The sequence below is a fragment of the Plasmodium inui genome (genome assembly GCF_000524495.1).
Source record: "Plasmodium inui San Antonio 1 unplaced genomic scaffold supercont1.3, whole genome shotgun sequence".
NCBI classification, from domain to species: Eukaryota; Apicomplexa; class Aconoidasida; order Haemosporida; family Plasmodiidae; genus Plasmodium; species Plasmodium inui.
Genome location: NW_008481837.1, coordinates 648,402 through 670,251, shown reverse-complemented (window position 1 = coordinate 670,251; position 21,850 = coordinate 648,402). Strand labels below are relative to the sequence as shown.

The 21,850-nt window shown below is 39.9% G+C and overlaps 5 protein-coding genes across 5 annotated transcripts; 1 reads left to right on the top strand and 4 right to left on the bottom strand.

Annotated features, from left to right (window-relative positions):
- Positions 1-725: 725 nt before the first annotated feature.
- C922_00992 (6-pyruvoyl tetrahydrobiopterin synthase) lies at positions 726-1,244 on the bottom strand (the record flags this gene model as incomplete). Its single annotated transcript, XM_008816601.1, has 1 exon — positions 726-1,244. The coding sequence occupies one exon, from the start codon at positions 1,242-1,244 to the stop codon at positions 726-728; it is 519 nt and encodes a 172-aa protein (XP_008814823.1).
- Positions 1,245-2,436: 1,192 nt separating this feature from the next.
- Positions 2,437-3,795, bottom strand: C922_00991 (ribonuclease P protein subunit POP4; the record flags this gene model as incomplete). Its single annotated transcript, XM_008816600.1, has 3 exons — positions 2,437-2,610; positions 2,831-3,193; positions 3,397-3,795. The coding sequence occupies 3 exons, from the start codon at positions 3,793-3,795 to the stop codon at positions 2,437-2,439; spliced, it is 936 nt and encodes a 311-aa protein (XP_008814822.1).
- A 2,430-nt stretch (positions 3,796-6,225) lies between these two features.
- On the top strand, positions 6,226-9,234 carry C922_00990 (acetyl-CoA synthetase; the record flags this gene model as incomplete). Its single annotated transcript, XM_008816599.1, has 1 exon — positions 6,226-9,234. The coding sequence occupies one exon, from the start codon at positions 6,226-6,228 to the stop codon at positions 9,232-9,234; it is 3,009 nt and encodes a 1,002-aa protein (XP_008814821.1).
- Positions 9,235-12,340: 3,106 nt separating this feature from the next.
- Positions 12,341-15,763, bottom strand: C922_00989 (hypothetical protein; the record flags this gene model as incomplete). The annotated part of the gene is made up of 1 exon (XM_008816598.1): positions 12,341-15,763. One exon carries the CDS (start codon positions 15,761-15,763, stop codon positions 12,341-12,343), a length of 3,423 nt encoding a protein of 1,140 aa, XP_008814820.1.
- Positions 15,764-19,894: 4,131 nt separating this feature from the next.
- On the bottom strand, positions 19,895-21,097 carry C922_00988 (hypothetical protein; the record flags this gene model as incomplete). Its single annotated transcript, XM_008816597.1, has 1 exon — positions 19,895-21,097. One exon carries the CDS (start codon positions 21,095-21,097, stop codon positions 19,895-19,897), a length of 1,203 nt encoding a protein of 400 aa, XP_008814819.1.
- Between the last annotated feature and the right edge of the window lie 753 nt (positions 21,098-21,850).

The window sequence follows — 21,850 nt, the reverse complement described above, 5'->3', positions numbered from 1 at the left end:
GCGGATAGGTGCCGATACGATGATGCGCTGTTACGGATGATCTTGCCATGCACACACGCAGAACGCGCCTATTCGAGTTGCAAAAAGGTGAAAAAAAAAATGAAGCACATGAATGCACCTACATGGGCATTTACGCACTCGCGCTTTCTGCGTTTGTCCCACCTCACGGCGGAACCCCTCCCTTTGATAAGCGGATTCCCCATTCACTTTATTTGTTTTACCCCATTTTTTACCCATTTTGTGCGACCCTTGTTTAGTGTTATTAATTTCGCGTTTGTCTTATGATCTTTGATTTTGTTTGCCTATTTAATACTACACATTTTTTGTGCGTCTCGGGCGACGTCGCCCACGAGGAGACAAAAAAACGGAACGGCGGAAAGGCGGAAACGCACCCCCGCCTGGGTTTATATGAAAATACAAATACGAAAACTTGCAGACCGTCACACTTAAATACGTGCAAAACTGCCCATAAAGGATTTTACCAAAATAGATGTGGCGCCCAGTTGTGAAGGGATCTGCAGGAGGCTTATAATGCGCGACACGACTTGGATAATTTGTGCAACACATGCAATACATACAGCAGATACAACAGATACAACACATAGGTGCAGATATATACACATTAAAGATTTCCCATTTCTGGGGAAAAAGAAAGAGATCACATATGGTACCACCTTTGTACGCAATGGATTTGTCCTGGTCACACACCTTTCCACTTCCTCCCATCAGATGTTCCTGTGAACCGTTGCCTTTTGCGTTGGGGACTCACTCATAGTCACCTCCATGTAGTCAACACTGCGTGCCTTTAAAATGGGCAAGCCTATTTCCTCTATTATTTTGTTTAAAATATAGTGCCCTATTTCTTCTGTGGAGGAATGCTTGATAGGAACTTGCACACAGTCTCGTTTTGGGAAAGAATATTCGGAGTTATCTTCACATGTAATTTTGAAATTGTCGTTAACTTCTTGGATGTTTAGAACATTACTGTACATTGGCAGAATGAAATGATGATCCAGCTGTTTGCAAACTTTTCTCACTTTTTCTTTCAAAATGGAGAAGTCGATTACATATCCATCCTCTTGTATATTCCCCCTTAGTTTTAAGGACACATTATAATTATGTCCATGCAAAGTTTCCCTAAATCCTTTAAAGGCAATAAAGTGTGCGCAGTTGAACGAAAACAGAGGAGACTCCACTAGCAGTTCTGCTATCTGGTCGCTGGTCTTAGCTGGATCGGGGTTCATGATGACGCTACTTCACTCGTCCATATGTTTTTTTGTTTAGTTTGTCAGGAGGAGGAACCGTTGCTGGTTAGTAAGCGTGATTAGCAGGGTGGATTAGGAGGCGGGATTAACTAGCGTAGATTGGCAAACGCGATTTTAGCAGGCGTGATTAACTAGCCTGAATTGGCAAGCGGGATTGCTTTTGAATTAGGGCATAAATTGGTTAACTACGGGCAAAGTGAGATTGGACCCGGCGTGGAAAAGCGATCAAGGCGAAGAAGGGCACGGATATATGTATTCACGTATGTATTTGTGCGGGGACTGCGTAGGGCAGCGCGCGCCTCTCTCCCGCGACCACAAGTGAAGAATGTAGAAACGACGTTGATAATTCCTTGCGGTGCCGTACACAATTCATCCTTACGGCAATTATTCCCTTAGAAAGAACTCATTTCATGCATACATAAAGAAATATACGATGTTGACTTACATGGAAAAGTTCTCTTTAACCGAAATGCCGCTTTACATTGGTCAAACAATTTTGCTCAGGAAAATGAAACTTGCTTGTGGTCTCATTTCCACCCAGCATAAAAAGGAAAAAAAAAGAAAGTGAAAACTTAAAAAATGTGTTAAAATAACATGGTCAATTATGTCAGTTAATTAGGGAAAGAGATTGGCAAAATGTTGTGCATCATTTAACCCCGTTTGGAGTTGTTCCAAAAGTCATGTAATGCACGCGAATACAAATTAGCAGAAATGGGGAAAAACAAAGTGGGAGATTTAGCATATGGCGAGAAAAAATTGCGCGAGGCATCTGCATATATCCCCTTTAACTGGGGGAAAAAGGAAAACATTCACATATATACATAGCTGTGTGCATACACCTACGCATTCCTGCCTAACGCACCACAACCTTGTGGTAAAAGCTAAACGTGTGGATTTGCGAGTATTCACATAGGCGCAAACAATCACATAAAAAAGGAAACAGTGTGGAATAAACGCAAGTAACAAATTGGGGGTGGGAGGGGAAGTAAAAAAAATTCACTCCGTATCACTAAACGACGGTAAAATGAGAAACGAATTAAGATGCACACTACGCGGTGTACAAAATTTAATTACAAAAAATAGTAGACGTAAAAATTACAGTTAAAAAAAGGGAAAAAATGAAATTTGTACACATCCGAATCCTCGACAGATGCAGTGCAATTGTCCGTTTTTAAATAGACCTGTTCTGTAGCACTTTGTACTTTTTGCATGATTTTAAGGCGGGGTCGCGGAGCAGCTGGACGCCATGCAGGTAATACTGCCTATCTTTTATGGTAAGGATAAATACGGTTTTGTTTTTCAGCAGTATTAAGACCTTGTCCTTGGGGGTTACTATTTTGAATGCCTGCGGGGTGAAACCGTCATGTGTGTGTGGTCTATATAAATCTACATATATGCAGCTGGGAAGGGGGTAACCCTTTGTCTATAACTGCGCTCGTGCCTGCGGAGGCATAGCCACTGAAGGGAACAATGTAAGTAAAGAATGATAACAAGAACTCATCGATGGGTAATAATCAACCCTTCTTGTTCTGAACTTTACTGTTAGGCCCATTTCGTATCATTACATTTTGCGTTTCCAGGATGATTATCCCTTTGATCCCAATATATGATGCACAACGAGACTTGTGGATTTCAATTTCCGCTCCGTTCAATTCCATGTCATTAATTGTGTCTTGGGGCAATTCTTCTGTCTTTGTCAAACCGAGTAATTCGTCCACGTAAATATTCCACATGCGGTTTAGCTCCCTTGCATGATCATACGTCGTTCTATTCTCCGTCGTAACTTTATAATTTGTGTATTCATTCGACGAGAGTCCCACTTTATTTTGCTGCTGTTTCGAGTTCTTTCTACAACTCGTATTGCCTGTATATGTATTTTTTAAGCTGTTGTTGATATATACCTTGTTGGGCGCATTTACACCGTTCCTCTGAAAGGGGGAGCAAAGGGTGATGAAGTGGTGCTGAGTGGTTTATGACACCGAAATGGTGTAAACATGGAGGGAGTATATGGGCATATTGACCTACGGGTATAAGGACATAGGGGCATAAATACATACGGGCATAAGTACATACGGGCATAAGTACATACAGGCATACGTGGATGCCTTCCGCCGCGTCCCTCATCTTTTACCCTCTCCGATTCACCATAGTCCACGTACAAGGCTCTTTGCGGCGGTCTGTTCAAAAAAGGATGACCTTGATCTTTTGATCGATTACTGGTGCAGTTTCTTTTGCTGTTACTCAGGTGAGTGGTGCTAGCATTGCGCTTGCTACTGGGATAAGACACATCTTGGTTTGCATTTGAATTTGTATTCGAATGGGAAAGATTCTGAGCATTATCACGAGTCGATGCGGACGGCACATTTTTATTTTCCTTCTCATTCTGCTGAGTGAACTGCTTGGAATGGTTATTATTTGAGTCCTTTCCATTTACCCAAATTACGCTTTTATGGAACAAAGAATAATTGACATTACTATTGTCATTCGTCTTCCTTCTTTTGGAAGTTCCTCTTGACTTGTCTTCTTCCATGGTTCATTCAGCTAGCTATTATTTAGTTATTATTCGTTTTTTAATGGGAGTTAGAAGTGCAAACTAGTTAAGCATACATACTGGATTTTTACTTCCCCGTTACACGAAATTTTTCAATGTAGGGGGGAAATTCAGTTATCATATTTTTTCTCCCTATGTTGTGTTCCACTGTTGTGTAACCTGTGTGGAACTGAGACAAACTCGTTTTTGTCTCTTTTTTTTTGTTCGCCCGTATCAAGTCCTTTTATTTTTTGTTTCTGCTAACATCACAGAGGGGAGTCATCAAAATGAGGCGTTAAAAAATGGAAGGTTGGAAAAATGAAAATTATACTAATCTATTTTTCTTTTCATCTCTCCGCTTTGCAATATAAAGGCATATGTGAAAACCCTTAATTACGGTTCAACAAAATGAGTAATCACCAAGTGGCGTGGTTAACATAATCTCGAAGCAGTTATTAATAAAAATGCCGATGATGCGTAAACAGGGTGAGTAAAAAAGAGAAGACACTAGTTTAAAGCTGTAACGGGTGTGTTACGTGCAACTACTCAACGAGGGCAATTTACACACAGGAAGATTTTTCGGAGACACTCACACGTCGTAAGTAGACATATAAAACCAGCGTAGATGTAAATGTATGTGTCGTGCATATGCACACATGGAGACAGACAAGATAATACCTATGGGGAAGGGCATAACGTGTGGATGCGCTACCAAACTTAGTTACTCATTTTGAGGAGCCCCCACAGAGGTATTGTCACAGGCGTCATACGGTTATTACCCTTACATGGTTGCGAAAAAATGGGTTACACTCCTTCCCACATTTTATGGCTCAATCAGGGGCAGGACTTTCGTCACAAAAATGTACATACGGCTTACGGTACTCAGAAAGGGAGTAAGATGAGCGCATCGGTATGTCCCCTTTTTACATGCAGCAACAGTGACCCATCCTTTTTATTATCATGCAAGCAACACAAATGTACGGTTCATAACAGATGTGTGGCAGTCAATAGGATGGTCAACAAACAGTTACGTGTCACATACCGGTGTTAAGCATACGCCTACAAAGATACGTTCAGTGAGTCATGTATTTCCCCTGTGTATGTGTTCCTTTTGCATTTTAAAATGTACACGTTCACTTTTTTTTTTTTTTTTTGTTCCAAAAGAGCGCAGGAAAAAAAATGGTTACATGCCTGAGTTGTATACCATAGGGCATACAAAACAAAAATTAAAATTGTCAAAAGTTGCGAACATTTGTGCAGCAAAATAAACACAAGTGGAAAAATTAAAAACAACGGACGGTAAAAAAAAAAAATTCCCATGTGGAAGAAGGGACTACTTGGAACGTTTACCTTAAATGTAACAATCACAATCCAATTGTCATTTATTCCATCCTTCCCATGTGCTTAGAGTAATATGTACGCTGATTGGGAAAGCTTCTTCCCCTGGGGATAGGGCCAAAATAAATCCATTAAATGTAATTTCTTAACCGGAGGTGATGAAAAATGGGCGAACTGTCAAGTATACATGTGGTGAACGTATATGTATTACATATGAGCATTCATCCTTGAAGTTGCTTTTTTGTTTGTGCCAGCTTAAGTTACCCTTACAGGGGGCGACATATGTGGCTCATGTAAGAGCGGCATTATATATCGATTCATGCATAATAATATGGCGCTTTTCAGGGCAACAAAATTTATTTGATTTTTACTTCTTCTTCCCATTCACCTCCTCTGCTCCCCCTTGTTGCAAATTACCTTTTGTTTATTTTGTGAGGAGAGAAATATGCCCCTTCGAGAATTCATGCTTCACGCGCGCGGCTGCATCCCGTTTCAGCTCATGGGCAAATAGGGTATGTACATATATACGTCGTACTCAAGTATGGCATGGGGCTGTGTGCGGAGGTTAATACTAAGTATCTAAAGCTATACATGCGCTACATCCATATGTACATAAAAATCTCTGAACGTACGGATTAAAATTTTTTCATTTTGCCCATCTGATATTTTAAATTTAATTGTTCGTACAATTCACCATTTTGTAATTTTTTTCCTTTTAAATTTTTATCCTTCATGCAGTTTAAAGGGAAAAAAAAAAAAAGGATGTTGAGAGGGGGAGATATCCACTATTAAATATGCCTGCTTGCTTAGGTAAGCGTATGTGATCTGTGTAAGCGCACGTATGTGTATATACCCTTGCACATGTGAAGGGCTTATGCGTGTAGAACCCAATCGTAGCAGTCACGCGGCAACGTACCTAAGTGCGCACGTATGCACATAGGTACATGTGCATGTATAGGTAGGCTCCTCTCCCCACACGTGTATGTTGCGAACCTTTAACGGGTTAATGCACTCCAGCCTGGGCGACAGGGCAAGACTCAAAAAAAATTTAAAAAAAAAAAAAAAAAAAAAAACCATCTCCCGTCAAACATAATGAATACCCTGGAAAGCAATGGAAACATTACCAAAGTAGATTCAGGACAATTGAACGTTATCGACATAGATCAGAGTATTTTCCTTAACAAAAACTCCTTCCCAGTAAACGAATCGTACAGCCAAAATGACAATAAGACGGGCACAAATCGAAACATAAAAGATGTAAGCATATATAAAGAGATGTACGAGGAAAGTATTAACAACCCAGAGTTATTTTGGGGAAACATAGCAAAAAATAGTGTAAGGTGGTTTAAAATGTTCACCAAAGTATACATGGGGAATTTTAAAAAAGGGAACATCAGCTGGTTTGTTAATGGAAAAATTAATGCATGTGATAATTGTGTAGACAGATGGGTCGAAAAACATCCAAACAAAACTGCAATAATATGGGAAAAAGATACACCAAATGATTTTAAAAAAATAAGTTATCAAAAATTGTTGGAAAGGACCTGCAAAATTGCCAATTTATTAAAAATGTATGGAGTGAGAAAGCAAGATGTGGTCACCATTTATTTACCCATGATCCCAGAGATTGTGTATACCATGCTAGCATGTGCTAGAATAGGTGCAATTCACAATGTCGTCTTTGCTGGGTACTCTGCGGGCAGTTTGTGTGATCGCATATTGGACTCCAAGTCAAGTGTATTAATTACGAGCGATTTTGGCATGAGGGGAGGAAAATTAACTAAGCTCAAGCAAATCGCCGATGCGGCTATGGAGATGTGTGGCGACACCATCAAAGTCTGCATCGTTTTTAAAAACAAAACGAAGATAAGTGACGCGAATAGGGCATACCTGGAAAGAACATCGCAAAGTCAGTTATACCACTCAACCAGCTTCGACTTGAATGGTGCTGATAAATTTCTGGCACAGGATACAACCTGCGTGATAAATAGCAAGCAAAATGGCATGAACCAAAATTTGCACGAACAAATGAACAACAACAAATGTGACAGTGCAAAGGGTTACGTCAACTGTAAGCCCAGTCGAGAGAGGGACAGTGCCTCCCTTTATGCGTGCCCGCTGAGGGAGGGCGATTGCGTTGGCGGCGCGACGAGCCACCACGTGGAGTATGCCAGTCGCGCCACTTTCGCCAATCACGGTAATCATGATAATTACGATGATCAGGATAATAACGATAATTACGATAACCATGATAATGGCCCCCATCGCCACCCCCCCCAGTGTAACGGGATGGAGACCAGCAATCACTGCAACGCCCCCCTCAAGGAGAGCACCAACAACGCTGGCACTAAAGTGAAAGGGATACACACCCGCCATAAAAAAATCTGCAAAAATAACAATCTAGGGAAGAAGAACCACACTTCAGATAAAACACACTATAGTAACGAAATTGACAATAGCCACAACAAATGCAGTCGCGACGGAGAGGTTACTAACAACATGGGAGACAGGAGCAGCAACTCCTTGGGGAAAGAGTCATGTGATTATATGAACTCAGTGATGTGTAAATCGTTGGTGGAAGCATCAAAGGAAAGCATAACATTTGAAGGAAAAGGTTATCGTAGTAGTGATTCCAGGGAGAGCAATTTTGACGAGAATATATGCACTTTAAAAGAAGGTCGAGATGTGGATGGTTCCGCCTTAATAAAAAACATGAGAGCCTACTGTCCAATAGAATATCTAGACAGTGAAGACTTCCTCTGTATATTGTACACATCCGGCTCGACTGGAAAACCCAAAGGTGTAGCGCATACAACCGCAGGGTATTTGTTATATGCCTACACGACCTGTAAGTATATATTTGATGTAACTCCAAATGATATCTTCGGTTGCGTTGCAGACATTGGGTGGGTAACTGGGCATACATATGTTTTATATGGTCCCTTACTGAACGGCATAACCACCATCTTGTTTTCTTCCATTCCAACTTACCCCGATTGTGGCAGATATTGGAGTTTAATAGAAACGCATAAAATCACCCAATTTTACACAGCACCTACAGCACTTAGAGCGTTAATGAAACATGGAGATTCATACATTGAAAAATATGACCTGTCGTCATGTCGAATTTTAGGGAGTGTAGGTGAACCAATAAATCCAGAAACATGGAGATGGTATTATAACATTGTTGGGAAAAAAAGATGTGTAATTGTGGATACCTATTGGCAAACAGAAACGGGAGGAATCGTCATTGCACCGATACCAAATTTATTTAAAATGAAACCTGGATGTGCTACTCTTCCATTTTTCGGTGTCCAATTAGAAATCCTAGATTCTAAAACGTTGGAACCTTTAAATGGACCTAATGTCTGTGGCTTGTTATGTATAAAGAGTCCATGGCCTGGTATGCTTAGAACTGTGTATGGGAATCATAACAGGTTAGTAAAAACTTATTTTTCTTCCTGTCCTAATTATTATTTTACTGGAGATGGTGCATATAGAGATGAAGATGGATACTACTGGATATCTGGGCGAATTGATGATACTTTAAATGTGTCTGGTCATCGCTTAGGAGCTGCAGAAATTGAGCATGCCTTGGTGCAACACCCCTGCATTGCAGAGGCAGCCGTTGTTTCCTTCCCTCATGTTGTCAAGGGGGAAGGTATTCTCTGTTTCATCGTTAAAAAGGTGTGTCTCTCTAAAAAATGGGGAGAGCTGAAGGGGGTAGAACCGAAAGAAACACTTGACCAATGCGTTGACCGCAATGGAAACACAAAAAATGCCAATGCCCATTTATCATTGACTTCCACCTTCGCCGAAATGAACACCATGCACGTGAGATACACAGATGAAAAAATTATAGAAGAATTAAAATTATACGTTAGACGAGCCATAGGTCCCATAGCCACCCCGGATCTCATTTGTATAGTGCCTGATTTGCCTAAAACCAGAAGTGGAAAAATCATTAGGAGAATACTAAGATGTATAGCAAACGGGTTAAACGATTTTGGCGACATTACCACCGTTGCGAATTATGAAGTTATCGACATTATTGTTAACAAGTTTAGGGATTCCAAGTCGAAGTGTCAGTCAGGGAAGTAACATATGGTTTATATCTCCTGGAGTATTCTGTATGACTTTTTTTTTTTTCTCATCTGGTATGCTTCTCATCTGGTATGCTTCTCATCTGGTATGTTTCTCATCTCGTACATTTCGCATCTCGAGAGAAAGCTCTCGTCACGTTGTTTTCTGTGTGTACATATATACGCGGAACATTCAGAGCAGCTCAAAAAGGTTGTAACCGGACGCAGGCTGCTATGGACTGCATGGAAGCGGCATCTATTCAAGGGCGTATTTACAAGATTGAGTGAAGACCCGGACGGATACTTCTATGTGGTATACTATAGTATAGTACCATTGTTTAATCTGTTTGCTCTCGTTCGATGAGCGGTGCGTTCTTATGCATGTTGTATGGACGTGTGTACGCCAAACCATGCACATCCTCCACGAGCAATGTTCTCGAGCGGGGGCCTACCAATTTGTCGCTACGCTGAGAGATATTGTACCATCGCCAAGGAGGCAGTAAAACAGATGGGCTTTAAACATACTGTTCCTGTTTCGCAACGATTTTACCCTCTCCTTTTTTAAGTGCTGCATGCATGATCTGATTATCTTTTTTTTTTTTTTTTGCATACCCGTATCTCTGCAAGTTTTTATCACTCCTACTCTCTATTTGTTAGTAATATTAAAATGTTATAATTCCATTTCGTCCCACGGGGGACGTCCAAGAAAAAGATGTCCACGTTCTTGTGCGAGCAGTGTTAAATGCCGATTCCCTATTTAGAAAGGGACAACGTGTGTGCATCGTTTCCACGTGTGCAGGGAGGCATATACCGGGGCCACTCTCACATGTGTGTGCCTTTCTAAATAGGGCATCATGATATTGCGAAATGGGTATGCCAAGGAATGGCGAAAGAATAAAAGTTGCTTTTTTTTTTTTTTAACAAATTTCATATTTGTCGATTTTATGAAGACTAAACTGTGAGTAGATTGATTCTACGCCTTTTTTATTTTTCCTTGCAAGGTTTCATGTGTGTTATAATTGTACCATTTTGTGTGAAATACTTTGTCCCAGTTAAGCAGCCTTTTAAAAAATAAAGTAGGCATTGCCATATTTATGTGTACAAAGTGGAGTTAAAAAAAAGCTGACTTTTCTACGGTGCCCTACATACACGGTGAATGTGTGACTTCCCACAAAATGGGGTTACTAATGATATGTTAGTAACCACCCCCACGTTCTTCACATTTAAAGCATGAAGTGAACGGATGCACAAAGTGCGTACAAACTACTAATGAGATGCTTTAACCGACTAGGGGCGTGGAAATGCTCATCATACGGAAATCACACACTGTCAGAAGCCTACGATATCAATTGCCAACGCGGTTGCCATGGGTGCGCCTGAAAGCGACAAACAAAGCAACAGACGAAGCGACAAACAAAGCAACAGACGAAGCAGCAAGCAGAGCAACAGACAGTGAAACAGCAACCATGGAGTAAAAAATTTACCCTGTCAAAATGTTGAGCCACATTTCACCTTTAAGCAATGCTCTAGTTATCATTCCAGCACAAATGATATATGACACAGACAAAATTAGAATAACGCATTTTCTTCTTTTTTTCGCAAAAATGTCCATTTTAAAAGGGGTCAATTGTCTTATGGCTTACAATGCGTCACGCTCTCACCGCGTATACACCATTTTGTTGTTTCTTAATTTTTAATCTTATCTGTGTAGACCTTTTTACAGAGAGCTTTTTTTTTGGGGGGGTGGACATTTTTCCTGAGCAAATTCTGTTGGGTACCAAACTGCACAAGAACGGGTCACATCGCTCTATTCCCTGTCTCGCCAATAATTTTTTTCCTAATTTAAAGTAAGCAATCTAATATTAACTATATTATATCATGTGTTTAAAATAAATACTAAGACATTAAAAAAGAAAAAAAAAAAAAGGTTTAATTAAAATATTGTTTATTTAAAAATCACATATATATACACAAACATAAGCACGCATATACAAACATGTATGCATATAACCTGTGGAAATAACTTCCAGATTTTCACATAAAACATATATTATATTTTCCCCTTTTTAAAAGATTGCCGTCATTATTTTATGGCTGTTTGGCAAAGGTACCCTCTTAACGTTTAAACGCTTCTTTTACATGTAAAAATTGTGTCAGCACATGCAAAGATAAAAAAGAAAAAAAAAAAACTGTGTATATGCACGGATATATATAAAGGAATGTATGAGCATAAATGTACAAGCACAAATAAGTAAAAATAAATGTGCACACAAATATGCATAGACCAACCAGTAGTCATAAAACTGAAGAAATGCAATTCTTACAAAATTGCTTCATAAGTGAAACGTGGGCGCTCGCGTGCATGCATTTTGGGGTATACAGGTACGCTCAGTCAGGAAATCCTGCGTCCACATATAGACGTGCAAATATAACACACAACACATGATAATGCGCCGGAAGGCCCAAGAAGCGCGCATATACATAATACCGGCGAGGAGGGGAAAGCACAGGGGGTGTTGCGTGTGGCACTAATGCGTTTGCATTGGTAGGCACGGGCACTTAACACACATACAAGGTTACATGTCCATATATATAATATATATGGATGTGTATATTTACGTGCACACTTGCCACCCGAAGGAGGTTCAGATTTTCTCTCCGCTCAGTGTAGCATATCACACCACTTCTATACCATAGGGATTTAGACGCACACATGAAAATGGAATGTACTAGTACGTATACATTATTAGGCTTTTCTGGTGGGATAGGTCGGTTTTTCAAACGAGTTAAAAATAGCAGCGCGTGTACGTGTGTATGAAGTTTTGCGTGGGCATATAATGTGCACAGATGACGGTGGTGGTGGTGGTGGTCGTGGTGGTCGTCGTTGTTGCTGCACTTGTAAGCGCGGCGCAGCATGAAGGATCGGCCACACATATGTACATAACGTGCTGTGTGTGTAGATATTAGGTGTGCATATGGGTGTAACACAGGAAGGTGCTGTGCCGGGGAAGTCTCCGGGTTCCCGCCACAGAGCGATGCGGTGGGGAAATCGTGCACATGTCTTTGCAATAATGTATACATATGTACAACCATGTATAAACATTCACACGTGTGTACGAGGGAGGCTATAAATTAAACCGCGTGCTCAAATCGCTCAACATGTCGCTGGGGATGGGAGAGGAGAGGGAGTCGCTCGTGGAGCTGTAAATTCCCTTCCACTGTGTGGGGTACTTCTGCTTCATAGTGGCTAGAAACTGGTGAAAAAAAATGTTCACATTCTGAGATACGTACTTGTACTTAAGTATGATATAAGCAATTTCCTGTAAGTTTTCCGCAGCGATGTCGAGATTTAGGTAGAGCGTTTCTAAGATAGCTTTGACTGAATTAATCTTTTCGTTTTCCTGGGTGCCATGTGACATAATTTTTAACCATGTTTTTAAAAACTGGGGGAAATAAAAAATGATTTTCTTGGGATAGGTGGAGGATAGCCTCCCTAAAGTGATGCATATATTCTGTAGCAAGCAGCCGTGATACTTTGAATTCTGGCAAATGTAAATAAGCTGTTTAATTATTTCATCCACGTACACCTCCATGTACTGAGGGTTGATGTGTATGCTAATTTCTCCAATGGCCCAGCTGGCATTATTGGACACCGGCGTTGAGGGGTGTGTAATGTGTGCAATGAGAAAGGGGATAATGTCATTCAAGTAGTGTATTAAATATTGGGCGCAAAATCGGGAAATATCTCCTATGAGGGCAAAATTTGATTGTAGTATGCCAAAATTTAAAAAATGTTTCGCCAATTCTGTACACTCGTCATTTTCTTCCTCCTTCGAAATTACTATTCTTCCATTTTTAACGGCCGATGATGATGAAGAAGAAGAGGGGTTTCCTTCCGGGGAGAAGACCTGCTTGTTGAACCCCTGATTCATCATTAGCTTGCTATTTAGCACTCCATCAAATTTGATATTTTCAAACTTTAGGCAATATCTATGTACAAGGGGGATAAAATTATACTCATTTTCGCTTATTATGTTCATAATATTCGAATTAATAACACTTAAAATTCTCGACAATAAATCAAAGCTGCATTCAATAAGGTCTTTTTTCTTGGAAGGAGAAATGGAATCGATATCTTTCAGCGTGGTAAAATAATCATCATTATTAATTTTGTAGTAAGCTAGCAACTCACTTGCCGTCACGGATATGTTGTTCCGATTAACTATAAACGAGTTTGTATTTCCTGCCTTTTTACTGTAGTAATATATTATCTCTTCCTCTAAATCGATGTATAGTAGGACCAAAAATTTGATACACGTCCTTATGACATTTTTTGCATATTTTAAAAATTCTTTGCCATAGGCACTTGTAATGCAGGATATGCACTCCATTAGGGCTATGATATATGGGCTACTTATACGTATGTTGTTCCACTTGGACAATATCGAATTCACAATTTGGTGAGCCAAGTCGTTATTCTCTTTGACAATGTTTACACTGTCAATTAATGTACCCACGACATCGAAGAGGATGAAATAATTCTTCGCTTGATATATTTGAAATGCCTGTTGAATCGTGTGGACAATTTCGTGAAGATAGTTGTTAAGTAAATCCAACGCATCTTCTTCTAAATTGGCAAAGGAGGAGCAAGCTGCTTCTTGTACCCTTTTATTTGTATCCAGAATTCTTTTTAACAGGTTTAACAAAACTGGTTCAAACCATTTGCCGCAATTGTCTGGGTGACATATCCACGATGAGAATCTAGTTAGGCACCAACAGGAGATACTCCTCGCTAGGGGCTTCTCATCGTTTAACAATTTTAACAAATATTCTAACACTTTGGGGATAAATGGGGAGAGGCTATACATGCAACCTTTCGCTATCGCGCCTAGGGTTAGTACTGCACTTTCCCTTATGTTCCACTTGTCACTCATTAGTTTCTCTTCTATGTGTGGTAGGATAAATTCCAATATTTCGTCATTATACACATTGGATAAATAATCGAGACATAAAGCAGCTCCTTTCCTTACGGTCCAATCATTTCCCCACGTCCTCGCCGTCACTTCGTCATTCTTTTCATCGTCATCATCGGTATAATCATCCACATGGTTGTCATTATTTGTTTGATCCCCGGGTTGCATCATTTCGCCCCCTCGTCCTACTCCTCCTTCTCCACCTTCACCTCCTGCGTTGGTGCTTCCAATGCTATTTCCATTGTTACTATTCATAATTCCATTGCGGGAGTTACTCCCCATGTGTGTATGATTGTCACTGTTGCTATTCATCTTGTTTAATTTCATTTCTTCCTGCACGTGCTGTGCGTTGAGGTCATTATTTTTACTACTATTGTTGTACATTTCTGGGGAGATGTCCTGGATCAAGTCAGGCACATTAGCATTATCATTTTGGAAGTGGGATTCATCCATGGTTAAATAATCCCACTTGGTATACACCGTGTTGTCTACCAATATTTTACACAAGTAAGGCAAATAGTTTTTTAATATTTTCAACGCTTCATTTCGTAACTCGTTTATATTCTTGTACACATTCTCGTCTATGTAGCTATCCACTTTGTTTATGTCATTTGTCTTGCTGTTATTATTGTAGTTGGAGTAGGCAATGTAGCTTCTATCCTTAATGAAGACGGGCCAGAACTCCAGAGCCTCTAATTGAACCTTCCTATCACATGAATTTGTGGCGTTTACCATAAATTGTATGATCGCATCTAGGTTGTTAAATATAGAGGAGTACCTTGTGTCCGTGATCATAGTCATACACGTTACTACTATTTTTAAAATTTGCGTGTCCTCCTCGGAGGCTAGAAATCCTAGGCATTCCCATAACTGCGGGAAATAATCATTGAACACTCCATTGGTTGTGAAGCAGGATGATGTTATAAACAAATCTAGACATTCGGCGGCATATTTTTTCTTTATGCTTTTTTCTTGTGGGGAACAATATGCAAATAGCTTTTGTAACAATTGGCTCTTACAAAATTGGAAGAAAAAAGAATCTGCATTTTTTCTATTCATTAATTCGTCCTCAATTATGATTATTATCGCACGGAAGGCTCCATCCACTACATCATTATTCCCTCGTTCGATCAGTAGCAATAAGTTGTATAATGCTTCTGGCCATTTATCTATGCCTTCGTATTTTGTCAATATGGTCGTTATTACAGAACCTGCAGTGTTCCTTATTTCTTTCACTTCATCTTCTACTAGCTTGAAAATTTCATTCTTTATTATTTTTAAAATTTCGTTATTTAGAAATTTATTTTTTGAGCTTATATAATTTTTTAATAACAACCCAGCCACTTGCCTCACATCATTTTTCTCCTGTTTGTTCATGAAGATGTGCAGTAGATACAGAGCTGCATCTGCTACATTTTCATTTAGGTCCTTCAAAATTTTGGTTACCTCAATTTGGACACTGTTGTTCGAACTGCTGCATGAGGACTCGAGCGCTTGTATAACGGTTTTGTATATCTTCTCGTTTGGCTTCCATTCCATGTACGAATTGTTATTATCGAAACAGCTGTTATGCATTTTCTTGCATTCACATGTACGTTGGTTCGCGGTGGAGTTGGGGCACGCGGATGGGGGGGGAACAGCTTATATATTCACGACGTTGTACGTATATGCTTTTATATATATTCACCCACGGTGATATAGATGCACACATATCCGCTCATGTGCGCATGGGATGATACACACTTTATACACGGACTTTTACACGTACGCGCATATTTTTGCTAACAAATGGGGTCATAACACAGAACAAACGTATGAAATGTGGAGAAGTAGGCACGCAAAAATGTAAGGAAGCAAAGAGGAAAAAACGTAAAGAAGCAAAGGCGTAAAAACGCAAAGACGAAAAAGTTGTAAATTTTCACAATATTTAAAAAATACAGCAGTATGCACACGTACATGGGCAAACCACGGACATACGCGTGGGAAAATTAATTAAATTAACAATCTAATTAGAGGTGTGTATATATATGTAGGTGCACAGTTGTGGGCACATACATATAGGGATACTCATGTAAGCACACGCATGTACATTATAAGGCATGAATTTGGGCATACATAAATTCGTAGACATATGTATACCTATAAATAGATGGAAGCGCTTTTAATTTTTTTATACTTTGGGGAAAACATACGCAAGGGGGGAAATACAAATTTCAAAATTAAATCTAAATAAGTATGAAACGCAATGGGCACAAGGGGAAAATCGCAAAATAAAAAACGAAAAATGAATAGTACAAATGGAGGGCACAAAACAGGGGCAAGAAGGAGGGCACAAAACAGGGGCAAGAAGGAGGGCACAAAACAGGGGCAAGAAGGAGGGCACAAAACAGGGGAAACAAAATAGCAGGCACAAAAAAGAGGGCATAAAATGCAAAGCGCAGAATATGCAGCGCAGAATTTGCGGCGCGGAATGGAAGGAGCATAACACAGAGCAAGCCGAGGCACTCGTCACATGCATTTATGAACGGAATGCATTTCTACGTATAGCGCCGAGCATGCGCTTGTGGGGGGACACACGCCACGCAAATACACGTCCCGAATACTTAATCGCATACGCACATGTACGTTCGCTTGCTCGTCACTGACTCCGGCATACGCGTGTGGCCCACATAAAAGGAATTGCACATGAACACAACTACTTCGCTGTCGCGCGGGGGAAAGTCATGCGTAACACTATTAGGCGTTTGGGCTATGCATAAATGATACATATAAAAATATCTCTAACAGGTACGTGTATATATTGGCGTGTACAAATAAAAATTCCTGCATATAATTTCTATAAGATTACGAAAATTTTAATTAAAACTTGAAATTGTGAAAAAAAAAAATTTTTAAAATAAAAAAAAAAATTAAATAGGAAACACACGCACAAGGGTGGGGGAGGAATGTGATATATACATGTAGCAAAATATGCTTTTTATATGCATAATTATATAATCAAATTAATTTACAATAATGGAAGAGGCGCTTGTAATATATGGATGAAAAATCAACACTAAAATGTGAAAAGGTATAATTATATACGTGGCGCGGAAGAAAAGCACATAAGAGCATTACGCACATATGAAATGTTATATAAATGTGATAGTATTATATATGCATATCCTCCGTGCGCACTTATCACATGAGCGCAAGTGTACACGTAAGAAAGCAGGGGTTTACGCATACATGGTTCATTATCCATACGAAGCATATGCGAGGAATCCCATTATACATACGTGCTCGCGTTGTATGCAGGTAGGGAAGGTGCTATTCGCTGACTCGGCGCTCAAACAGAAGCAAGGGGTGAAAGTTCTGACTTGTTATCTGCGCTGCGTATGCGTGGCGCTACATGAGTGGTACACAAAGCTACACGTACAGCTCATAGGTTATGCATCCTGTGCGACGTACTACACTACGCATATAGTATATATATGTTTACATATACATGCCTACTGTGACGCATTTAAAAGGGGCAAAAAAAAGTAAGGCCAATGTTTCCCTAAATTCAAAACCTTTGCTAAAATAAAACAAAATTACGCGTTTTATTTGCCGGCTAGGGAAAAACACTCAAATAATTTTAATTCCGTTAATTTGCTAAATGGCACGCTGGGCATGCTGAGTACGTATATGCGTCATATGTTTGGGATGTTCCGTAGGTTAAACTGCCAAATGGTCAAAAATGCTAAAATAGCGAAATGCGCTGGTAGGCTAAATTTTTCAAATATTTTTAAATTTGTTCAATTCGTTCGCACCTTTAATTTTTTCATTATGGAACCCAATCCACTTTTGCATTCATAAGGTGTGAAAAAAATGTTCATCTAGAAAATAAACGCATAACCATATGCATTTTATACGTATGTTAAATGTATATGTAAAATAAGTATATGTACAAAATATGCTCTTCTATTCTCTTTTTGCAGTGTTATATGTATATACCTTTACCCCTAAACTGTGGAAATAAAGCAGTAACGCAACGTAAGGTGAAAGAAAGAAAGGCTTGGCTTGTTTAAAAGGAGCTATCACAAAATTTATATCTTTTAAACATTACCAGGTATATTTGCATCCCACCGAATGCTGAAATTAAAAAGTGGAGTAAAGAAATTGCTTCAAGGGGGGAAGCGGCATGGCGTGCAATTGCATATATATAATATATATGGTATGTATATACCTCCGCGGATGTGATATATAGAGTCCGGAATATGAGTGTTTACCAACCGGGGTTGAGGTAAATAAAAAAAGAAGGCTGCGGCATTTTTGCATTCAATTCGGATGGCCATGTGAGGTACTCCTTCCATTCCGCCATACTGCATATAAAATACAATATTCGCGAACTATGTGCCGCATACGCATTAGTCGAGCCGCCCTATTTTCCTGAGCCTACCCCTACCTCGCAGTTTTCACAAAAAGGCAATATATATACTAGCATGCCAACATTCTGACACGCCTACATTCTAACACGCCTACATTCTAACACGCCACCATTCTAACATGGCAATATGGTTTTAACAAATGCATTACCCACGTTCTGATTTGTGTAACATTTGATCAATTCACCTTGTCCTTCGAGTCATAAAAAAAAAACGGCTTTTTCGAAAAAATAAAAAACGAAAAATTCGAGTAAACTGTGCCTTCCCCCTAAATAAAAGAATAGCCTGCAAAATGCATTCCTTTCTTGAGAATAATTTAAGAACGACGTTATGTCGAAAGATGCGCGAAAAATCTAAGTTGGTTTATATATAGTTATTTCCCCGCTCTGACTTTACAACAAATGGGGGCCACTTTCTAGGGAGAGGCGAACTTGTTTACTGGGAAGAGCCGATGAAGACGTTCTAGCATCACACCTTCGCGTCGACTAAAAGTTGAAAAAAAAGGGATTGTATGACCCTCCTAAGAAAAGAATGATGACATGATTATATTTCTTTCTAGTAATTCTACATTGTTACAAAGGCAAAATCGGAACAACGGTAATAACCATTACACTTTATCAGCGTTCCTTTTTATTCGTTTGTGATTGGTACGTTGAAATGGATGCAAATGAGTGGGGAAACAATGAGCATATATGTCTATACATATTTATACCTATACGCATTGCGCCCCCAAATGAGCCAATGTATTATACCCTTCTAGTTAGGGGAGCTGTGCACCCCCTATTTCCTGCACACATTTCAAGGCGGAAATTTCCTCAGAAAGAGATCGGCTTAAAATTATTAACACCGCTTTACTGTGAGGAGAAACCAAATGTAGCTCTCCTATTTTACGATCCGTTCTGTTTCCAGAAGTGCTAACCGCGTCTAAGGCAACTCACTGCGCTGTGTCTTAATTTCGGACACTCTCACTTAGAATAGCACACCTCACGGCATCAGTTGTGTCATTATTCCCCAAGCATTATTACTAAGGCACGTGTACCTTGTATGTTATACGTTCACAAGGCACTCTTCAAAATGTGCAATAAGAGCACCTGGATTGAAGTTAGCCATATTGTCACTACATTTTGGGGTGGAAAAAATTACAAAAAAAAATAAGATATCAAGTTGTGCTAATCGAACACAAGCAAATGGTAATGCACAATGATACTAGTGGTAAAAAAAAAAAACGGAGATGCTAACCGAACCGTCCGCAACCCCCTTCAACGGGGAAGGAAAACATCTGGTGCAATAATTGCACCTAAACGAAAACATCGTCCGCCAACATTTTAAGGGCATTCGTCAAGGTCGATGACATTATCTGATTTAGTTTAAAAAAATTCAGTTGGTCTTCATTCTCAAAATTTTTGTCGCCTTGAGTGCCGTTTGTCTCATCTGAGGGGGTCTTATTTTCCGCAGATATGTTTGCCACACTGGCGAGCTTTTTCAACTCTTCGTTTTTTTTCACCAGTTTCGTTTTTGAGTGTACTTTTAAAGCTGCTTTTAAGACTTCTTTTGCGGGCATCGTTTGCGTTCCCCTTGGCCACATTGCGTCTTTGTCTGCAGCGGGTGGTGACGACACATGACAGCTTCTAACTTGGTATTCCTCTTCGCGAAATGATCTGTCGGACGTGTCATTTGAGTCGCACGCCATTTGTGTGTCTTCACAGGGGGTGCCTCTTTCCGTGTCTGCATTGCTATTCGGTAGGTCGTCCCCAAATTTGTTCATCTGAGGGTCATCTGGTCTAGTCTCTTGCTTGACGTCCTTCACAAGGTCTTCCTTAACGTCTTCCACAACATCCTCCATAACATCCTCCACAAGGTCTCCCTTAACGTCTTCCTTAACGTCCGCCACAGCACCTTCCCTAAGGAGCCCCCCCTTCTGTTCGGCCCGCCCATGGCCCCCCTTGTGCATATAATAGGTCATCACCTTCTCGGGAAGGGAATACATCGGCTTCATATTCCTGATAATGTCCCTGTTGCTATTCTGGGTCCTGTATTTGTAAGACTTATCAATGTTCTTGTCAAAATGGACTTTTACGTGCACATTTTTTATCAAATTGGTTGCCGATGGCAGCTGCAAAATGGGGGGGTCAATCTTTGCATTTTCAGGATTCATCAAAGGGGCATTTAGGATACTAATACCACCTATTCCATCAATGGCCCCCAGGGTGAAAGCCCTTTTTTTTGGGGGGGAAATATAATCTTTGTACTTTATTAAATCGGCATTTCTTTCATACATAGTTTGTTCCTCTTTTATTTGTTTATAGAATTGGCTTTCTAAAATCTGGTGCATGTAAAGAATCTTGTTGTCGTTTTTGTTTTTCGCGTCCTCCTGTGCGCAACTCATTTCGTCGTCGTTCATTTTGTGGAGATGCCATTCTTCAGGTGCGTTCATTCTGTGGAGATGTCTTTCTTCAGAGGTGTTCATTCTGTGGAGATGTCTTTCATCAGATATGTTCATTTTTTGGGAGCGCCCTTCTTCCGGTATGTTCATTTTCTTTTTAAAATTGGCAAACTTCCTCCCCTTCCACAAGGCTCAAGTTCGCGTCTGCGCCCGTGCAGGCCAGCGTAAAATCACCTACAAAGATATGCGTGCATATATATAAATATATATATACATATATACACACATATTCCTATCTATGTGGTCCTTTTTTTTGTCCTGTGGGATAATTCCTAAGCTTCTTTGTCATTATCGGGGATTTTTCTCAGAGCTTTCTGGCCTCCTTTTCTTCCTTATCTTAGGTTAATTTATTCACATCATGCGCACGTGTCCGGCATATGTGTGTAAATTATTTTATGCACTATCTTTCAAATTGTTTTTAGTCACCCCTTTTCCTGCCATGGTAGGAATTCTTCCTCCTCTACGGAATATTTTCCTCACAGTTGAAAGGGGGTCTACTGAAAAGTGCAGGCCTGTATAACGTCATTTTGTGAACTTCGCATGTTACACCGGGGCAAATCACAAGGAAAAAATAGCGCTACGTCAAATTGCACTTCGTCAAATTGCACTTCGTCAAATTGCACTTCGTCAAATTGCGTTACATCAAATTGCGTTACATCAAATTGCGTTATATCAAATTGCGTTATATCAAATTGCGCTACATCAAATTACGCTTCGTTAAACTGCGATGAATCAATGTGTACAGGTGTGTCAAAGTGTTGCTCTAAATAATGCCATACTTTGGCAGAATGCATTGGTAAGAAAAAAATG